The 15,273-nt window shown below is 73.1% G+C and overlaps 2 protein-coding genes across 8 annotated transcripts; one reads left to right on the forward strand and one right to left on the reverse strand.

Annotated features, from left to right (window-relative positions):
- Positions 1-2,389: 2,389 nt before the first annotated feature.
- Positions 2,390-5,232, forward strand: FGF22 (fibroblast growth factor 22). 2 transcript variants are annotated; one of them, XM_089316129.1, is made up of 3 exons: positions 2,390-2,676; positions 3,574-3,677; positions 3,772-3,940. In XM_089316129.1, exons 1-3 carry the CDS (start codon positions 2,463-2,465, stop codon positions 3,787-3,789), a joined length of 336 nt encoding a protein of 111 aa, XP_089172255.1. In that variant the 5' UTR covers positions 2,390-2,462; the 3' UTR covers positions 3,790-3,940. The 2 variants fall into 2 exon arrangements, with proteins under 2 accessions (XP_089172255.1, XP_069914562.1); XM_070058461.2 differs by having other exon boundaries at positions 2,394-2,676; positions 3,749-5,232.
- RNF126 (ring finger protein 126) lies at positions 5,180-12,825 on the reverse strand. Of its 6 annotated transcripts, none has more exons than XR_016223092.1 (9): positions 12,642-12,825; positions 8,559-8,617; positions 8,248-8,317; positions 7,319-7,563; positions 6,972-7,040; positions 6,475-6,544; positions 5,992-6,200; positions 5,790-5,905; positions 5,180-5,658 (listed from the first exon to the last, which is right to left on the reverse strand). XR_016223092.1 is itself a non-coding variant. In XM_089316128.1 (9 exons), the coding sequence occupies exons 1-9, from the start codon at positions 12,714-12,716 to the stop codon at positions 5,580-5,582; spliced, it is 792 nt and encodes a 263-aa protein (XP_089172254.1). In that variant the 5' UTR covers positions 12,717-12,825; the 3' UTR covers positions 5,180-5,579. The 6 variants fall into 6 exon arrangements, 4 of the variants coding, with proteins under 4 accessions (XP_089172254.1, XP_069914558.1, XP_069914557.1 ...); XM_089316128.1 differs by having other exon boundaries at positions 5,996-6,085; positions 7,400-7,563; XM_070058457.2 differs by having other exon boundaries at positions 5,992-6,085; positions 7,400-7,563; positions 12,642-12,824.
- Positions 12,826-15,273: the final 2,448 nt, after the last annotated feature.

Below are 15,273 nucleotides of genomic sequence, written 5' to 3' on the forward strand. Positions count from 1 at the left end.
CTCTCTCTCCCTCACTCTCTCTCTCTGCCTCTCTCTCCCTCTCTCCCCCACCAATCTTTGTAACTCCGCCTCTCAAATAAATACATAAATAAATCTTTTTTTAAAAAATGTACTTGTCTGAAAGTCAGAGACAATGCCTCCTGTCCACCACTTACGCCCCAGAGGGCTGGGCTGGGCATCCGAGACCCCCATGGGGGAGTGGGCTGAGCTGGGGTGCCGGGGTGGGGGGCAGCTCCCCGACTTCAGCCTGTGGTGGTCAGGCTGCCTGGGGCCACACAGCCTGACCCTCAGGGGGTGGCTCAGTTTACCCACGAAGCCCTGGGCTCTGAGGAGCGGGAGGAGCGGGTTAACCCCCCTGGGGGGTGGGGTGGACAGTGAGGAATGGGATGGGGCAGCCCCTAGGGTCTGCATCCAGCACTGGCCTCCCGCTGAGCCCTGTCAGGAGCGGGCAGAGCTGGAAGGATGCCCCCGGGGGCCCCCACCAAGACTTCAGCAGGTGCCAAGTCCCCGTGTGAGGCACCGCCCGGGGATGCAGGAGCCTGGCAGAGAGGTCTGGGGGCGGGCGGGCACCCACGCTCCGGAAGGGCTGGGTCCTGGGCCCCCACGGCACATTCCAGACTCGGCTGCCCACGCAGGCCGGGGCTGCTGACGCCAGCAGCCGGGAATGTCTCCAGCAGCCGGCAGCGTCCTCCGGGTCCCGCCCCTGCTCCCCCAGGATGCCCAGGGGCTGTGACCTCAGCACTGGCTCACTCCCGGGGACACCCCTGGAGCCCTCAGTCGGGCAGGGCCAGGAGCGGGGGTGGAAGCCAAGATGCAACTGGCCGTGTCGCCTCCCGGGCCTGGGTTCTCTTCCACGTGTGAGACCCCCACCCGAGTTTCAGAGCCAGCGTCAGGCCCGTGCCCCCTGCCCGCGGCTCCTGGAACCTCCCTTTGTGCCCACAGCCCCGGCCACCCCCATGCGCCAGGCCTCACACCGAGCCAGTCCACGGCCGGCACTGGCTTTGCGCTCCTGAAGCCGAGGTCGAGTTCCCTGTAGCACAAGGGTGCACTGGAGGGCCCGGGACTCGGTCACACGAGCTGCACCCGGACGGCCGGACGGAGCCGCTGGACGTGAGACCTGAGCGAAGCCGCGAGGAGCCGTGGCATTTCTCTGGCTGTCTGCCGGGACCAGTTCCCAAAACTGGGTGCCGTGAAGCCGCACATGGTCACTTCCTCCGGTTCCTGGAGGCCAGGGGCCCACGGCCGGGTCCCCCCGCCTCCTCCAGCCAGGGGCCCGCGCTGTGCCCTCCTCGGCCTGAATTTCCACCAGCGGCTGCACCGAGGGCCTGGGTGCCGACCGCCCCAGCCGCGTGGCCATTGTGTCCACCCGGGCTGTCCCCAGCTGGGGTAGATCTCACAGCTCCCACAGACTGGAGCCAGCCCCAGAGGGGACAGCGCGACTCCCGGCTGAGCCCCAGCTGTCTCCAGCAGAGAAGCTATTGTGGGAGGGGGCGTGTGGGAGGGGGCACCCACCCGACACACCAGTGGGCAGGTGTCCTGAGAGCTGCCCGACAGCCTGGTTTCGGCTTCTCTCACTGGTGGGGAGCGGGGTGGGGCACAGGCGCTGCCCCTTGCCCTCGCCACCGCCAGGCCGGCCACTAACCCCGCAGGTGGGGGACTCGGAGCCCCTAGATCTGCACATTGAACGGGTTTCCTTTCCGAGTGAGGAGAATGTTGGGACGCGGAGGTGGCACGCGCCTGACCGATGCACTCAGCCTGGGCGAACTGCATGGTGCTGCGACTCATGTTCCAGGGAAGCCGGTTCCAGCAAACTCACCGGCACCCGGGGCCGCGCCTGGCCCTCTGCGCGAGTCACCTGGGCTTGCGGCTCGGCCAGGAGCTGACCTCATGCCCGGCCCACGGGGCCGGCCCCGCCCCGCCTCCGTCCCCGGGGCCGACGGGGAGCCCCCGCTGCGTGGAGGCGCCCGGGCGTCCGGCAAGACCCAGGCCCCCGCCTGGTCCCTTTCCAAGCTGCTGCTCGGCGCCGGGCCGCGGGCAGGGGTGGGAGGCGAGCGTCCGCCACTCCGCGGGGCGCACCTGTCGCAGGCAGGGCTCGCGCGGGCAGGTAAGCCTCAGAGCCCGGCGCCACCCTGCGGGCCGGCTGCCGCCCACGTGCCGCCCACGAGCCGTCCGCCCCACGCGTGGCCAAGCCCACCCCGGACCCCAGCACACGCCCCGCCGGCTGCCTCCAGGCCACGGTGGTCGCGGGTGACTCACGCACACTCTCCGCCCCGCCAGCCAGACACGCGCGCGCCCGGGCCGAGCGCCGCGTCCTGATTGGGCCGCGCGCCGCGCCTGGCCCCGCCCCCTGCTCCCTATTGGCCCCAGGGGCCCGCCCCCTCGGGACGCCCCGCCCCGGCCGCTGAGGGCCAAGCCGCGCAGCGCCGGGAGGCAGGAGCGGGCGGCGAGCGGGGCGCGCGGCCATGCGCCGCCGCCTGTGGCTGGGCCTGGTCTGGCTGCTGCTGGCGCGGATGCCCGGCGCCGCGGGGACCCCGAGTGCGCCGCGGAGACCGCGCAGCTACCCGCACCTGGAGGGCGACGTGCGCTGGCGGCGCCTCTTCTCCTCCACCCACTTCTTCCTGCGCGTGGACCCCAGAGGCCGTGTGCAGGGCACCCGCTGGCGCCACGGCCAGGACAGTGAGTGCGCGGGTGCGGCGGCGGCGGGGGCCGCGGCCCGCACGGGTCCCGGAGCGCCTCGCCACTGCCGGTCCGCGGCCTCGGTTCCCTCGGCTGCGAAGTGGGCAGGGCTGCTGGCCGCTCAGGGGACCCGAGGCTGCGGGGGGTCGGGAGGGGGGGAGAGACGTCGGGCTGGGAGCTGGGGCGGGTCGGGCCGGGTCCCGGCCATCAGAGCCGACAGCCACCCTGCCTCCCTGGCGGCGTTCATCTGGGGCTCCCAAGGCCCTCATTAGGCTGCACGCGACCGAGGCAATGACAGGGGACTGGCCGGGCCGGTCCCTCTGTGAGGGCATGGCCAGGCGCGGTGGCCTCGGGCTGGGGGAGAGGCCAGGCGCAGGCAGGTGACCGGGGACGGTGGCCACGTCCCTCTGGGCCTGGGTTTCCCCTCCCGGCTGGCAGCGCTGGGTGGCTGGCGCAAGGGGTTCTTGTCTTTGTTTTCCGTGGGCTGTGCGGGGACCCCAGGCCCTGAGGGGCTCCCAGAGCAGAGGGGTGGCCCGGGAGGAGGGGCCTGGGTGGAGCCTGCACAGGAGAGGCGGGCGGCGGGCAGAGGCCAGGGAGAGGATGGGGAGCGGGTGGTGCTTCCTGGGAGCCCCTCTGCTGGACGGGAAGTTGGCTCAGCAGGCTGGGGCTGCTGCGTCACCTGCTGGTGACCGGGTCCTCCCGCTGCTTCTGGTCCCCCAAGCAGCTGGCGTCCAGCCGAGTGTTGCCCAGGCTGGACACCCTCGGGAGAGAGGCCCCCTGCCCTTCCGATCTGTCAGAGTCCAGGGCGTGGCCAGCGTGACCTGGAAGAGAGGAGTGAGTGGGTGACCACAGGGCGGGCGGGGCCGGGCTCCCTGCCTGACCAAGCCCCCCCTCCAGGTGTGGTGGAGATCCGCTCCGTGCGTGTGGGCATCGTGGTCATCAAGGCTGTACACTCCGGCTTCTACGTGGCCATGAACCGCCGGGGCCGCCTGCACGGGTCGGTGAGTGCCGGCGGGCGGGCGGCAGGTGGCAGGCGGGGTCCCCTGGCCTCACACCCCGCCCTTCCCCACAGCGTGTCTACACCGTGGACTGCAGGTTCCAGGAGCGCATTGAGGAGAACGGCTACAACACCTACGCCTCGCTCCGCTGGCGCCATCATGGCCGGCCCATGTTCCTGGCCCTCAATGGACGGGGGGCCCCTCGGCGAGGTGGCCGGACGCGCAGGCACCACCTGTCCACCCACTTCCTGCCCGTGCTGGTCTCCTGAGGCTCCGAGACACGGCAGCAGCTCAGTGACGGACCGCAGAGGAGCAGGTGGACAGAGTCCGGCAGACCCGGGGTCAGGGAGCAAAGGCCCGGAGGCTGGAGGGCACTGGGCCCCGGCCACGCACCTCTTCTGCGCATGAAGCCAGCGTCTCCTGGGTGCCAGGTGCTGAGGCCTGGCGGGCCCAAGGAGGACCCAGCAGGTACCTCCTGGGCTGCCCGGACTCTCGGGGACACAGAGGCTGTGGTGCAGTGGGCGCCCCCTGCAGGCCGACGGCCTCCACGCTGTCTCTGCCGCGAGGCGCCCGCCGGCTGGACTTGGCCAGCGCCCCTCGCCTCGGTACTCAAGTTGTCCCCCTGCAGACTTCCTAACCCACAGCTCCCACTCTCCAACAAGAACAGCGGCTTCCGGCGAGGGGCTGCGAGACCCGTGGCGGGGCCGTGGGCAGTCAGGCAAGCAGCAGCCCACGCGTGTCTCCTGGGTGCAGTGCCGTCCCCACGCGGGTGATGGCTGCACACGCGGAGCCCTGGAACTGAGGACATCTGTGCCCTGGCCCCCGCCACCGCGCGGGAAACCCCAGGGAGCTCGTGGCTCCAGCGTCGGCCGACCCCGGGGGCCTCGGGAGCGAGGCAGCACGTGGAGAATCTGCGCTCTGCCTTTCAGATAAGTAAACAACGTTGAAACGCAAAACCGGAACAGCGAAGGCAGCATCGCTCAGGGAAGACAACGCTCGTGGATGCCAGGGCCCGCCCCGCCCGGTGACCTGGGCGCTCGCCGGCTTCATGGGGTCCGGGTCGGCCGAGGCAGCGGCGCGGGTGGGGCCGCGGGAGGGATCTTCCCCGAGACCGCCGCCCCGCCCCGCGGCCCGCGCCCACTGCCCATGGGCACTGCCAGGGCCGGGCCCCCACCCCGGGGCGGCGGGGTCCGGGCATCTCGCTGGGTCTCCAGCGCTCACAGCTGTGGGCCCGGGGCCTGCGTCCCAGCCCCCGCCTCCCCGGGATGGACCCCCGGCGCAGGCGCGGAAGGAAGACGCCAGCCCCGCGGGTTTCCAGGGGTATATTTTAAAAGCCCCCCCCACACACGGCTTCCCTAGAGGTGTCCACCGCAGCACTTGGTCCAGGGCGTCGCTGGTCTCCAGGGCTCGCCGGGCGGGAGCGCGGGGCTGCGGGGCCATCCTGGCGGGGCTCGCCTGGCGCCACAGCCGAACCCGTCCTTCCACAGATCACGCACGGCCGCGTGTGAGCTAAAACGTCCATTTATTTCAAAGCAGTAATAATTTAAAATTATAAAAACCTTCCCGCAGTTGAACATTTAGAGGGTGAGGTTAGAGACCGAGGGGACGGGGGTCTGCGACAGCCCTGGAGGGGCCGCGCGGCCGGGGCCCTCCGTCCGGGAGCACCCGCGGCCCGGGCCGGGCCAGCTCCGGCCCCGCCCCGGGGCTCTGCCCGCGCAGCCCGCGGCGCAGCGGGCGCTGCCCACGAGGGCGCCGGCACCTGCAGCCGCGCAGCCGCAGAGGCCGGGAGGGGCGGAGCGCCCCCAGAGGCTTCGGGGTGCGGCCGGCGCCGGGATCACGAGTTGCTGGTGGCGTTCTCGTTGCTGGGCGAGCTGGACGACGAGGAGGACGAGGAGGACGAGAAGCTCACCCCGCCCAGGCCCGGGGGGTTCGTGGCCGTGTTCTGTCCTGTGAGGCTCTTTCGGCAGACGGGGCAGCTGTCGTGCTGTCCGCGGGAGAGGGCGGCTCAGCGGGGGCGGGGTGTGACCGGGCGGGGCGGGGCCTGGGCGTGGCCGGGCGGGGCGGGGCGTGGCCGGGCGGGGCGGGGCGTGGCCGGGCGGGGCGGGGGGCGCTCACCTGCTCCAGCCAGGGCACGATGCAGCCGTCGTGGAAGAGGTGGTTACAGGGCAGCTGCCGCACGCGCTCGCCCAGCGCGTAGTCGTCCTTGCACACAGGGCACTCGAGCCCGGAGCCTGGCGGGGGCGGGGCCGGGCGAGGGCCGTGAGAGCCCTGTGCGGGCAGGGCGGGGCCCCGCGGAGCCCCCCGGGGGGGCGCGTACCTACGTGCTCGGCGGTGACGGGGACGGTGGGCAGGGCCTGGATGCGCTCCTTGTCTGCGGGCGGGGGGCCCGTGCTTTCAAACTGATTGAGGAGCTGAAAGACAAGAGGCGAGAGTGCCGGCAGCTCCTCGGGGGCGGGGCGCTCCTGGGGGGGGAGAAGGCCGCCGTCTGCCCGGCCCGCGGGGCTCTGAGCCGCAAGGCTGCGGGACCTGCAAAAGCACCGAGGCTGCGTTTGTCCGGGGCCGGCGCCCGGGAGCCCAAGACGCCGCGGGGCCACAGGGGCGCCCGCCCCGGACCCGCTGCCCGCCCCGTGCCAGGGCCCAGGACACTCCCAGGAGGCTCCCGGGCCCAAGCGCCCAGCACCGAGTTCCCGCGCGGGGACCTGGGGACACGCCGTGAGGCGGCCGCCGGCGGCTCAGGCCTCGCCCGAACTCTGCTGGTCTGGGTCTGGGGCAGGACACGAAGGCGGCGGCCTGCCCGTACCTGTGTGATGATGGCGTCCAGGCCATTGGCACCCCAGGCGTAGTCCATCGGGTTCGAGTGCAGAACACCCCTGGGCGGAGAGGACGGGTTCAGTGGGCTGTAGGGGCTTGAGGCTCCCCCAATACTCACCAGGGCCCAGGCTGGGGATGCCCCCCCACACACACTCACCAGGGGCCAGGCTGGGGATGCCCCCCCACACACACACTCACCAGGGGCCCAGGCTGGGGATGGCCCCACATACACACACACTCACCAGGGGCCCAGACTGGGGATGCCCCCCCCACACACACTCACCAGGGGCCCAGGCTGGGGATGCCCCCCCACACACACACTCACCAGGGGCCCAGGCTGGGGATGCCCCACATACACACACACTCACCAGGGGCCCAGGCTGGGGATGGCCCCACATACACACACTCACCAGGGGCCAGGCTGGAGATGCCCCCCCCCACACACACTCACCAGGGCCCAGGCTGGGGATGCCCCCCCCCACTCACCAGGGGCCCAGGCCCAGGCTGGGGATGGTGGCCGGGGTGATGATGCCGTTGACCAGCTGCTGGATGATCCTGGGGCAGATGGAGGGGTGGGTCACACAGGCCGGACGCGCTCAGCTCTGGCCAGCGGCTCACACCGCCCGACAGTGCAGGGGACAGAGCACCAGAGGGAGCCGGCGAGGCCGTGCAGGCTCCTGACCCCCATGTAGGACCCAGGGGCCCCCGAGTGCCAGGTGGGGCCTGGGGCCTGCGTGGGCTGGCGAGGGGACCAAGCAGCCACACCTCTCGTGGGCAGCTTTCCCGGTCCAACCTCACCGTGCGGGGTCCTGTCCACCCCCAGGCCCCCTCACCCTTCCAGCGTGGGGACGCCTTCGTGCCGGCCGGTGGCCCGCCGTGCAGTGAGCCGGGCGCGGGGCTGCCGGGCGCCATACCGGTGCCGGGACTGGTGCTCTCGTTCCCGCCGGCTCTCGGGGTCCCTGCCGTCATCAGCCTGTGCCCCAGCGGGGAACGCGGGGATCTCAAAGCTGTCGTCAAAGATGCCGAAAGCAAACTGCCCGTAGCCCTGCGGCAGCGTGAACAGCTGCTGGTCGACGTTCTGGGGAGGGAGAGGGACGCTGACCGGAGGCCGGGGGGAGGGAGAGGGACGGTGGCCGGAGGCCGGGGGGAGGGAGAGGGACGGTGGCCGGAGGCCGGGGGAGGGAGAGGGACGGTGGCCGGAGGCCGGGGGAGGGAGAGGGACGGTGGCCGGAGGCCGGGGAGGGGGGGAGGGAGAGGGACAGTGACTGGAGGCCGGGGTGGGGGGAGGGAGAGGGACACTGACCAGAGGGGAGGGAGAGGGACGGTGGCCGGAGGCCGGGCCTGGCAGCACCGTGGGGGCACGGCAGGTGAAGCCGCCACCTGCAATGCCGGTGCCCACGAGCGACTCCACTCCCACCCAGCTCCCTGCTGACGGCCCCGGGGGGGGGGGAGCGGGGGGGGCAGCAGGGATGGCTCAAGTGCTTGGGGCCCCGCCACCCCCACGGGGGACCCAGCTGGAGGTCCAGACTCCTGGCTGCGGCCTGGCCCAGCCCTGGCCACTGAGGCCACGTGTGGCGTGAGCCCGAGGGTGAAGCTTACGCCCTCGCCAGCTGCTGTCACTGCTGGCCGGGGCTCAGGGCGACGCCAGGGAGGTGACGCTGGCCTTGCTGCTGCCCCAGCAGGGTGGACCGCAGTGGGAGGGGGCGAGTGGAGGGCCCCCACTCCAGCGGGGACGGCCCTCAGGCCAGGGGCCCGCACCTACCTCAAACGGCTGCCGGCTCTGGCTCTGGTCGGTGGGGGCTGTGGACGGGGCAGAACTGTTCTCTGTGTTCCTGGGGAGACAGCGGTGTCAGCGCCGGTGTCTGTCGGGGGCCCCCCAGGGGTCACGCCCTGCCTGTGCCCCCACCTCTGGACCTGAGAGCCAGGGCCCCTGTGAGCCAGGGCGCGGACCCCACCCTGGCCTGGGCTGTGCCAGGCGGGAGCAGCTGCCCCTCCCGCTGTGAGCGCACGTGCGCGGGGCCCCTCCCCTGCACGGCCAGCGTGCCCACCCCCGGCCTCCACGGTCGAGGTCACCTGGTGTCTTCTGGAAGCTCCTCGATGAAGCCGGACTCGCATCTTGGGCAGGTGTAGTCCTGCAGAACAGGGGTCACTGAGGGGGACTGCCTCCTGGGCCCTCCCAGACGCCCCCACGGGGGTCTCCCAGAGCAGGGCGCTGCTCGGCGGGACCAGCGACGCCCAGGGCGGCCCTTCCAGAACACTGCAGAGCCCTGTGCCCAGACCCCCGGAATGCAGTGGTCGACGCACCCCCCACAGCAGGCTGTGTGCCCTCGGCCACGGGGGGCGGAGCCGGGCGAGGGCGGCCCCCACGGGCAGCACGTGCAGGACTCAAACGGACGCGGCTCCCAGGACAGGGCCGGCACCGCGATCACGGGCTCCAGGAAGACGCCGACCACAACCGCGTCTTGCCCTGCAGCCAAGCCCACGAGTCTCCCGAGACGTGGCCGCCGGGCCGGCCCAGTGCCCCTCGCAGGCGAGCGGGCACACAGGGCGCGCGGCCCACGCAGCCACGGCGTGCAGGACCCGAGGACCCCACGCTCAGGGAGACGCGGGCACAGAGGCCACAGCCTGAGCGACTCCACCAGCAGGACGCTCCCAGCGAATCCAGGGAGACAGGAAGTGGATGCGTGGGTGCCGGCTGGGGGAGGCAACCACAAATGGGTGTGAGGTTTCTTTTGGGGCGAGAATGTTCTGGGATTAGACTGCGGTTACGGTTACATAACTCTGGAGACCCTGAGTGCAGGGACTGTGCACCCAGCCTGCGACACGGGAACACGGCCCGGGACCCCTGCTGTGCTGTGCGCAGGTGCGGCGACCAGGGCGGACGCCCCACCGAGTCGTCCTGCTTCCGAGTCGGGGCCTGCGGGAGCACGAGCTGTCTGCCACCCCGGCTCAGGGCGGGCACCCAGCACCCACGCTGCTCTGACTCAGTGCACCTGGACGGCTGCCCAGGTCCTGGCCACACCTCAGCCCGTGCTGGTGGCTGGCCCCGCCATGGACGGGGACGCAGCTCGGAGGCGACTGGCCCTTGCTGACCTGCGTCCACCCCTGGCGCAGCCCACAGCCCAGGTGTGCCCAGGCCCCCAGCCCCCCCCCCCACAGCTCAGGTGTGCCCAGGCCCCCAGCCCCCCCCCCACAGCTCAGGTGTGCCCAGGCCCCCAGCCCCCTCCCCACACAGCCCAGGTGTGCCCAGGCCCCCAGCCCCCTCCCCCACACAGCCCAGGTGTGCCCAGGCCCCCAGCCCCCTCCCCACACAGCCCAGGTGTGCCCAGGCCCCCAGCCCCCTCCCCCCCACAGCTCAGGTGTACCCAGGCCCCCAGCCCCTCCCCCACACAGCCCAGGTGTGCCCAGGCCCCCAGTCTCTCCCCCCACAGCTCAAGTGTACCCAGGCCCCCAGCCCCCCCCACAGCTCAAGTGTACCCAGGCCCCCAGCCCCTCCCCCACACAGCTCAGGTGTGCCCAGGCCCCCAGCCCCCCCCCCACAGCTCAGGTGTGCCCAGGCCCCCAGCCCCTCCCCCACACAGCTCAGGTGTGCCCAGGCCCCCAGCCCCCTCCCCCACAGCTCAGGTGTGCCCAGGCCCCCAGCCCCCCCCCACAGCTCAGGTGTGCCCAGGCCCCCAGCCTCTCCCACCCACCGCTCATGTGTGCCCAGGCCCCCAGCCCCCCCCCACAGCTCAGGTGTGCCCAGGCCCCCAGCCCCCTCCCCACACAGCTCAAGTGTGCCCAGGCCCCCAGCCCCCTCCCCCCCACAGCCCAGGTGTGCCCAGGCCCCCAGCCCCCCCCCCCAGCTCAGGTGTGCCCAGGCCCCCAGCCCCCCCCCCACAGCTCAGGTGTGCCCAGGCCCCCAGCCCCCTCCCCACACAGCTCAGGTGTGCCCAGGCCCCCAGCCCCCCCCCCCCACAGCTCAGGTGTGCCCAGGCCCCCAGCCCCCTCCCCACACAGCCCAGGTGTGCCCAGCCCCCCCAGGTGAGCAGAGCCAGTGCACACAGGGTGCACACACGGTGGCCGCCCTGCCCTGTGCTGCTGCCCGTCCGTGCCCCCCCCACCGCTCTGGCTGTCGTCTTGGCAGAAGTCAGGGCCAGGGGCCACCGCATGCCGGCCACGCACAGGGGCTTGGGCCCCGCCTCCCACAGGGAGGACCTGGGTGGCATTCCAGGCCCCCGGCTTCAGCTGGCCCAGCCCTGGACACTGCGGCCACCTGGAGAGTAAACCTCACTCCCCCCCCCCCCGCCCCCTGCCTCTCAAAAGGAATCCGGTCCCAGAGTGGCCTCGGCACCCCACCTCGTGGGCAGGAAGGAGGCTCAGGGCCAGGCTCTGCCCCCGCCAGCCAGCCCAGCGCTCAGCGCTGCCGGGATCCACGCAGACCCGAGCACAGGAGAGGCCCCTCTGCGCCTGCCCACCAAGGGGCCCGCGGCCCGGCTCTCACACGGCCTGGGTGCCACGGTCAGCTCCGCAGAGACCCCGGGGCCCCGTCCTCTGAGCTGCTCTCCACCCACTCTTGGGGGCCGCAGCGGCACCCGGGCAGAGGCAGGGCGCCCGGGGGTGAGGGCCCCTGCACGCTCCCTCCTCGGCCGGCGCCCGCTCACTCAGCGGGGGGCACTCAGCAGGCTCTGCCCCCAGGCTGCCCGGGACGTCCGCACTAGGGACAGGCCGCAGGGGCGCCCAGCCGGGTCCCCTCCCTGACGGGGGTCAGGCACCGCCGACTTCCCTCCTGCCCGTCCCAGGTCCCGTCCCGGAAGCTGCCGCGGGGGCCAGCTCCAGACCCGCCAGCCGAGGGGGACGGGGCGGGGGCCACGGCGCAGAAGCCACAAGGCGCAGCCCGGCCGGACCCCGGTGACGACGAGCCCACGCAGCCACCGCCCCCAGCGGGGCGAACCCAGACCTCGTGCGACACAGGTGGCGCCGCCAGCAGGGCCCGCGTGCCCAGGCACCCAGCCGCGCCCAGCCGCCGACCCCAGGGCAGGGCACAGGGGACCCCTGCACCACACGGCCCCCACGGCATGGAAGCCAGCCCTGCCCACGCCCCAGCCCCCACACCTCAGCCAGCGGGCACGCCTGCCGCTCCCACACGCCAGCCCCACGCACTCCACCACCGCGACCCCCGCCGGGGGGCGGGTCCGCGGAGCCCACCGCACAGAGCGCGCCCTCCCGGATCAGCCTGCGTGCCCACGGGCAGCGCAGGACCCCCGCAGGGCAGCCGGACACTCCCTCTGCCCGCGATCACCTGTCACCCGCCGGCCAAGGCCACAGGGAGAGGAAGTCGCCCCGGCTGCCCTGGGAGGCAGGCCAAGGCCAGCAAGCGGCCCACCCACGTGGGCCCCCAGGACCGCAACCCCGTGCTTCCCTAGGGCTTCCGGGGCGGGGGGCTCACACCTGCCGCCCCCACCTGCCACCGACGGGGCCGGCCCAGAGCGGGCGGCTCGCAGCTCCCCGAGTCCGCAGGCCCGCGCCCTCCTCCCCCGTGCACCACAGGACCCGACGCGTTCTCCCGTGGGTTCCTCTTCCCTGGGGGGCCCCCACGCCCTCAGCGGCCACGGCGAGACGACACGGAGAAGGCACACAGCCAGCCTCCGGCGCCCCCAAGCCCTCGCCCGCGGGCCCGGCCCCCACCTTCTCACGGCAGCCGGCGGCCCGGCGACCCCCCGCTCGGGAGCGTCCCCCGAGGTGCCCTCCGGCCAGCTCGAGGACCCAGCGGCCCGGCTGAGCCCGCAGCACCTGCCCCGCGCCCAGCCCGCAGCGCCCCGGCCCGGCCCGGCTGCAGAGCGGAAGCTGCACCTGGGCCCGCACCTGGCGCCGCCGGCCGCCCCGGCCACGCGCTCCGGGGCGTCCTCGCGCCGCGCCGCGGGGCCCGGCTCTCCACAGCCGCCCTCCGCCCGGCCGCCGACGCGCGGCTCGCGGGGCCTCGGTCTCCCCGCCTGCACGCCCAGGTTCGAGGGAGGCAAGCGCCCGCCCCGGGGCCGCCGCGGCCGCGGAGGTCACCCGGCCCCGCCTGCCGGCCCGGCCTCAGTTTCCCGCCGGGGCCAGCGCGCGCCGGCCACCCCCGCCTCGCCCGAGGCCCGCAGCCGCAGGCCCGCCGCCCGCCCCCGCCCCGGGCCTCACCGGCAGGCGCGGCACGATCTCGACCGAGCAGCAGTGGCAGAAGTACCGTCCGGGCTGCGGCGACGCCTCGGCCATGGCCACCGCCGCCTCCTCCGCGCCCGCCCCCCGCGCGGCGCCGCCGCCGGCCGTTTGCTGCTCCCTCGCCGGCCGACGCGCCCGCGCCCGTTCACGCACGGCACGCACGCTCACGCACGGCGCGGGGCGGAGCCGGGCGCGGAAGAGGCGCCGGGCGCACGCGCGGCGAGCGACGGTGGCCGCTGAGGGGCAATCTAGGGGCGGCCGCTGGGGGCGCGCGGGGCAGGGGGCGGGGCCAGGCCCGGAGGCGGGGCCCGGGGCGGGGCCTGCGTGGGGCGGGGGTGGACCTGCGGGTCGCTCCGGCAACCGCGGCCAGGGGCGTGGCCAGGCCTGGCGGCCGCGGAGAATTCACACGGAGCCCCGCCTCTCCCCTCGCCGCCGCGGAGACTGCGGTCTGCCCTTGTCCTCGCCGCCTCGCCGCCCGCCGCGTGCCGGCTGCGCTCCGTCCGCGGGGCCCCCACGGTTCCCCCAGGCGCTGGAGGGGCCGGCCGGGGCGCCGTGCCCGCCGCGGACCCCTACTGGGCGGGACCCCCGGGTCCTTCCGGCCCGCGCCCGTCGGCCTGGAAACCTCAGCCCCTCGGGCCCGGCGCCACGCGGCTTAATGCGGGGCGTGAAACCCGCGCGCGGGACCCTGGGCTGGGTGGGAGCGCGCGCGGGGCCCGGCTGGCGTCAGGCTACAGAGACCGCAAGGTGCGGCTCTGCGGTGCGGAGCTTGCGTGTGCGGGCCTCGGGGTGCGGGCGGCCGACAGAGGGCGCGCCGGCCTCGGGGCTGGGTCCCCGGAACGCCCCTGCGCGGTCTGCGCCGCGGCCCCGCCGCCCCCATCCCCTTCCCCGGCCTCTTGTCCCCCCCCCGCGGGACGCCCCACCTCTGGGGGTGTCCCCCGGATCCTGGAGCGACACGGATGCCGGGGGCGCCCGCACCCTGACCCCTGCCCCGTCCCCATGTAGGCCGGCCTGGGACTTGGGGCCTCAGGCCATCTGTCCACGTGCGGGGACACGGATGTCCTGGGCTCCTCGCCCCTCGGTGCCCGCACCAGGGCTGCTGCTCTGCCTGGCGTCCTGTGCCCTGCGGGGTCACACAGACCGACCCAGTGCCCCTCGGACGCCCTGCTGGTCCCCTGGGTGAGGGACCTCGGGACGGGGTGGGGTGAGGGCTCTGGGCGACACAGGTGCATTAAAAGGCAGAAGGCAAGAGGTGGGGGCGTGGTTTCCATCGGCTGGGTCACTTCCCAAATGCCCACAGCGGTCAGGGGTGGGCCAGGCCAAGGCCAGCAGCGTCCCGGGTCTCCCACTGGGTGCAGGGGCCCAAGCGCTTGGCTCCCACTGCTGCCTCCGCTGGGTGGAGCCTGCGCCCCAGCTGGGGGCTGGGTCAGAGCTGGTGCGCTGATGCCCCGGCAGGGTAACCCCGAACCCCCCCACCCCGCACCGGCCCCCCCATGGCCGCCCCCGCGGCGCAGGCTGCTCTCTGCTTGGTCTGTTGCCCTGGGTATTTGATCTGTCTTCTGTTGGAGTTTCCTACTTTGTTCCGGATACTGTTTGGTTTGTATCTTTTGCTTATTTTTCAGTCTTCTTGTATCTGTGGCGTGGGCTTCCCAGTGAACCCCTTGTTGCTTTGTCTCTGCAGCTCATGGCTGTGGATAAAGGCCCCGGTCCCCCTCTCGTGTCGGCGCCAGCGACCGGGCACTGCCCGGGCAGATTCCTCCACGCCCCTTTAGATTTTTGTGTTTTTATTTATTTGCAAGGCGGAGAGACAGAGAGCTTCCGTCTGCCCGGCTGGGGCTGCAGCCAGGAGCCAGGAGTTCCAGCCCGGCCTCCCCCGTGGGTGGCAGAGGCCCCAGTGCCTGGGCCCCCACTGTTGCCCCCAGGGTCTGCCTCCGCAGGAGCTGGAACTGGGAGGAGCTTGTGCTCTGCTGACTTTATCCTAGAGTTTCCAACCAGCCGAGAAGCTGCAGAGCGAGGCCCCGGGCGGCCTTGACCCAGCTGCCCAGCCGCCATCTTGCTGTGCCTGTCCCTAGGGGGCCGCCCAGCACACCCAGGGGAGCTCCCTCTGTCCACAGCTATGGAGCCGATGCCCGGGGACCCGGGCCTCCAGGCAGCACTGCTGGAACTGCCCCCTGGGCCCTCCCTTCCCCCACTGCCGTCTCCAGAACACCTGGAAGTGGGCAACGGGCAGAGAAGGGAAGGAAGCCGTGAGAGTTGGGCGTCCAGGCAAACGCTGGCCCAGCCTTCTGATGCCCACGGCGCCGAGAACCGACTTTAGCCCGGAGACCAGGGCGTCGGGTGGCGGGGCTGGGCTGCACGCACTGGGACCGTGGTGGCCCAGCCTGGCCACCTGCAGCTTCCCCAGGTGCCACTGGCCGGGGCAGGGTCACATGGCTGGGTCCAAGGCAGTGGCGAGTAAAAGGAATGACCTTGGTCAATGCGAATTCACCCCGGGGCTCAGCGGGGGAAGGGAGGTGGCCTCCGGGGTCCCAGGATGCAGGGGGCACCATGGGGAGGGGTCCTCAGGTCCCGGGAGCCACGGTGGGGCTGGGGCTGGGGTGGGGACACCTGCCAC

This window comes from Oryctolagus cuniculus, chromosome 16 (genome assembly GCF_051225735.1).
Source record: "Oryctolagus cuniculus isolate XC-2025 breed Fujian yellow rabbit chromosome 16, ASM5122573v1, whole genome shotgun sequence".
Classification (NCBI taxonomy): domain Eukaryota; kingdom Metazoa; phylum Chordata; class Mammalia; order Lagomorpha; family Leporidae; genus Oryctolagus; species Oryctolagus cuniculus.

What these genes read in the sequence shown, in the direction of transcription:
- FGF22 (XM_070058461.2), top strand. Translation starts at nt 2,463, where the DNA reads ATGCGCCGCCGCCTGTGGCTGGGCCTGGTCTGGCTGCTGCTGGCGCGG. An exon ending in CTGGCGCCACGGCCAGGACA is followed by an intron (nt 2,677 to 3,573) that starts GTGAGTGCGCGG and finishes CCCCCCCTCCAG; the next exon opens with GTGTGGTGGAGATCCGCTCC. An exon ending in GGGGCCGCCTGCACGGGTCG is followed by an intron (nt 3,678 to 3,748) that starts GTGAGTGCCGGC and finishes CCTTCCCCACAG; the next exon opens with CGTGTCTACACCGTGGACTG.
- RNF126 (XM_070058455.2), bottom strand. Translation starts at nt 12,716, where the DNA reads ATGGCCGAGGCGTCGCCGCAGCCCGGACGGTACTTCTGCCACTGCTGC. An exon ending in AGAGCCGGCAGCCGTTTGAG is followed by an intron (nt 7,564 to 8,247) that starts GTAGGTGCGGGC and finishes CTCCCTCCCCAG; the next exon opens with AACGTCGACCAGCAGCTGTT. An exon ending in TGGACGCCATCATCACACAG is followed by an intron (nt 6,086 to 6,474) that starts GTACGGGCAGGC and finishes CTTGTCTTTCAG; the next exon opens with CTCCTCAATCAGTTTGAAAG.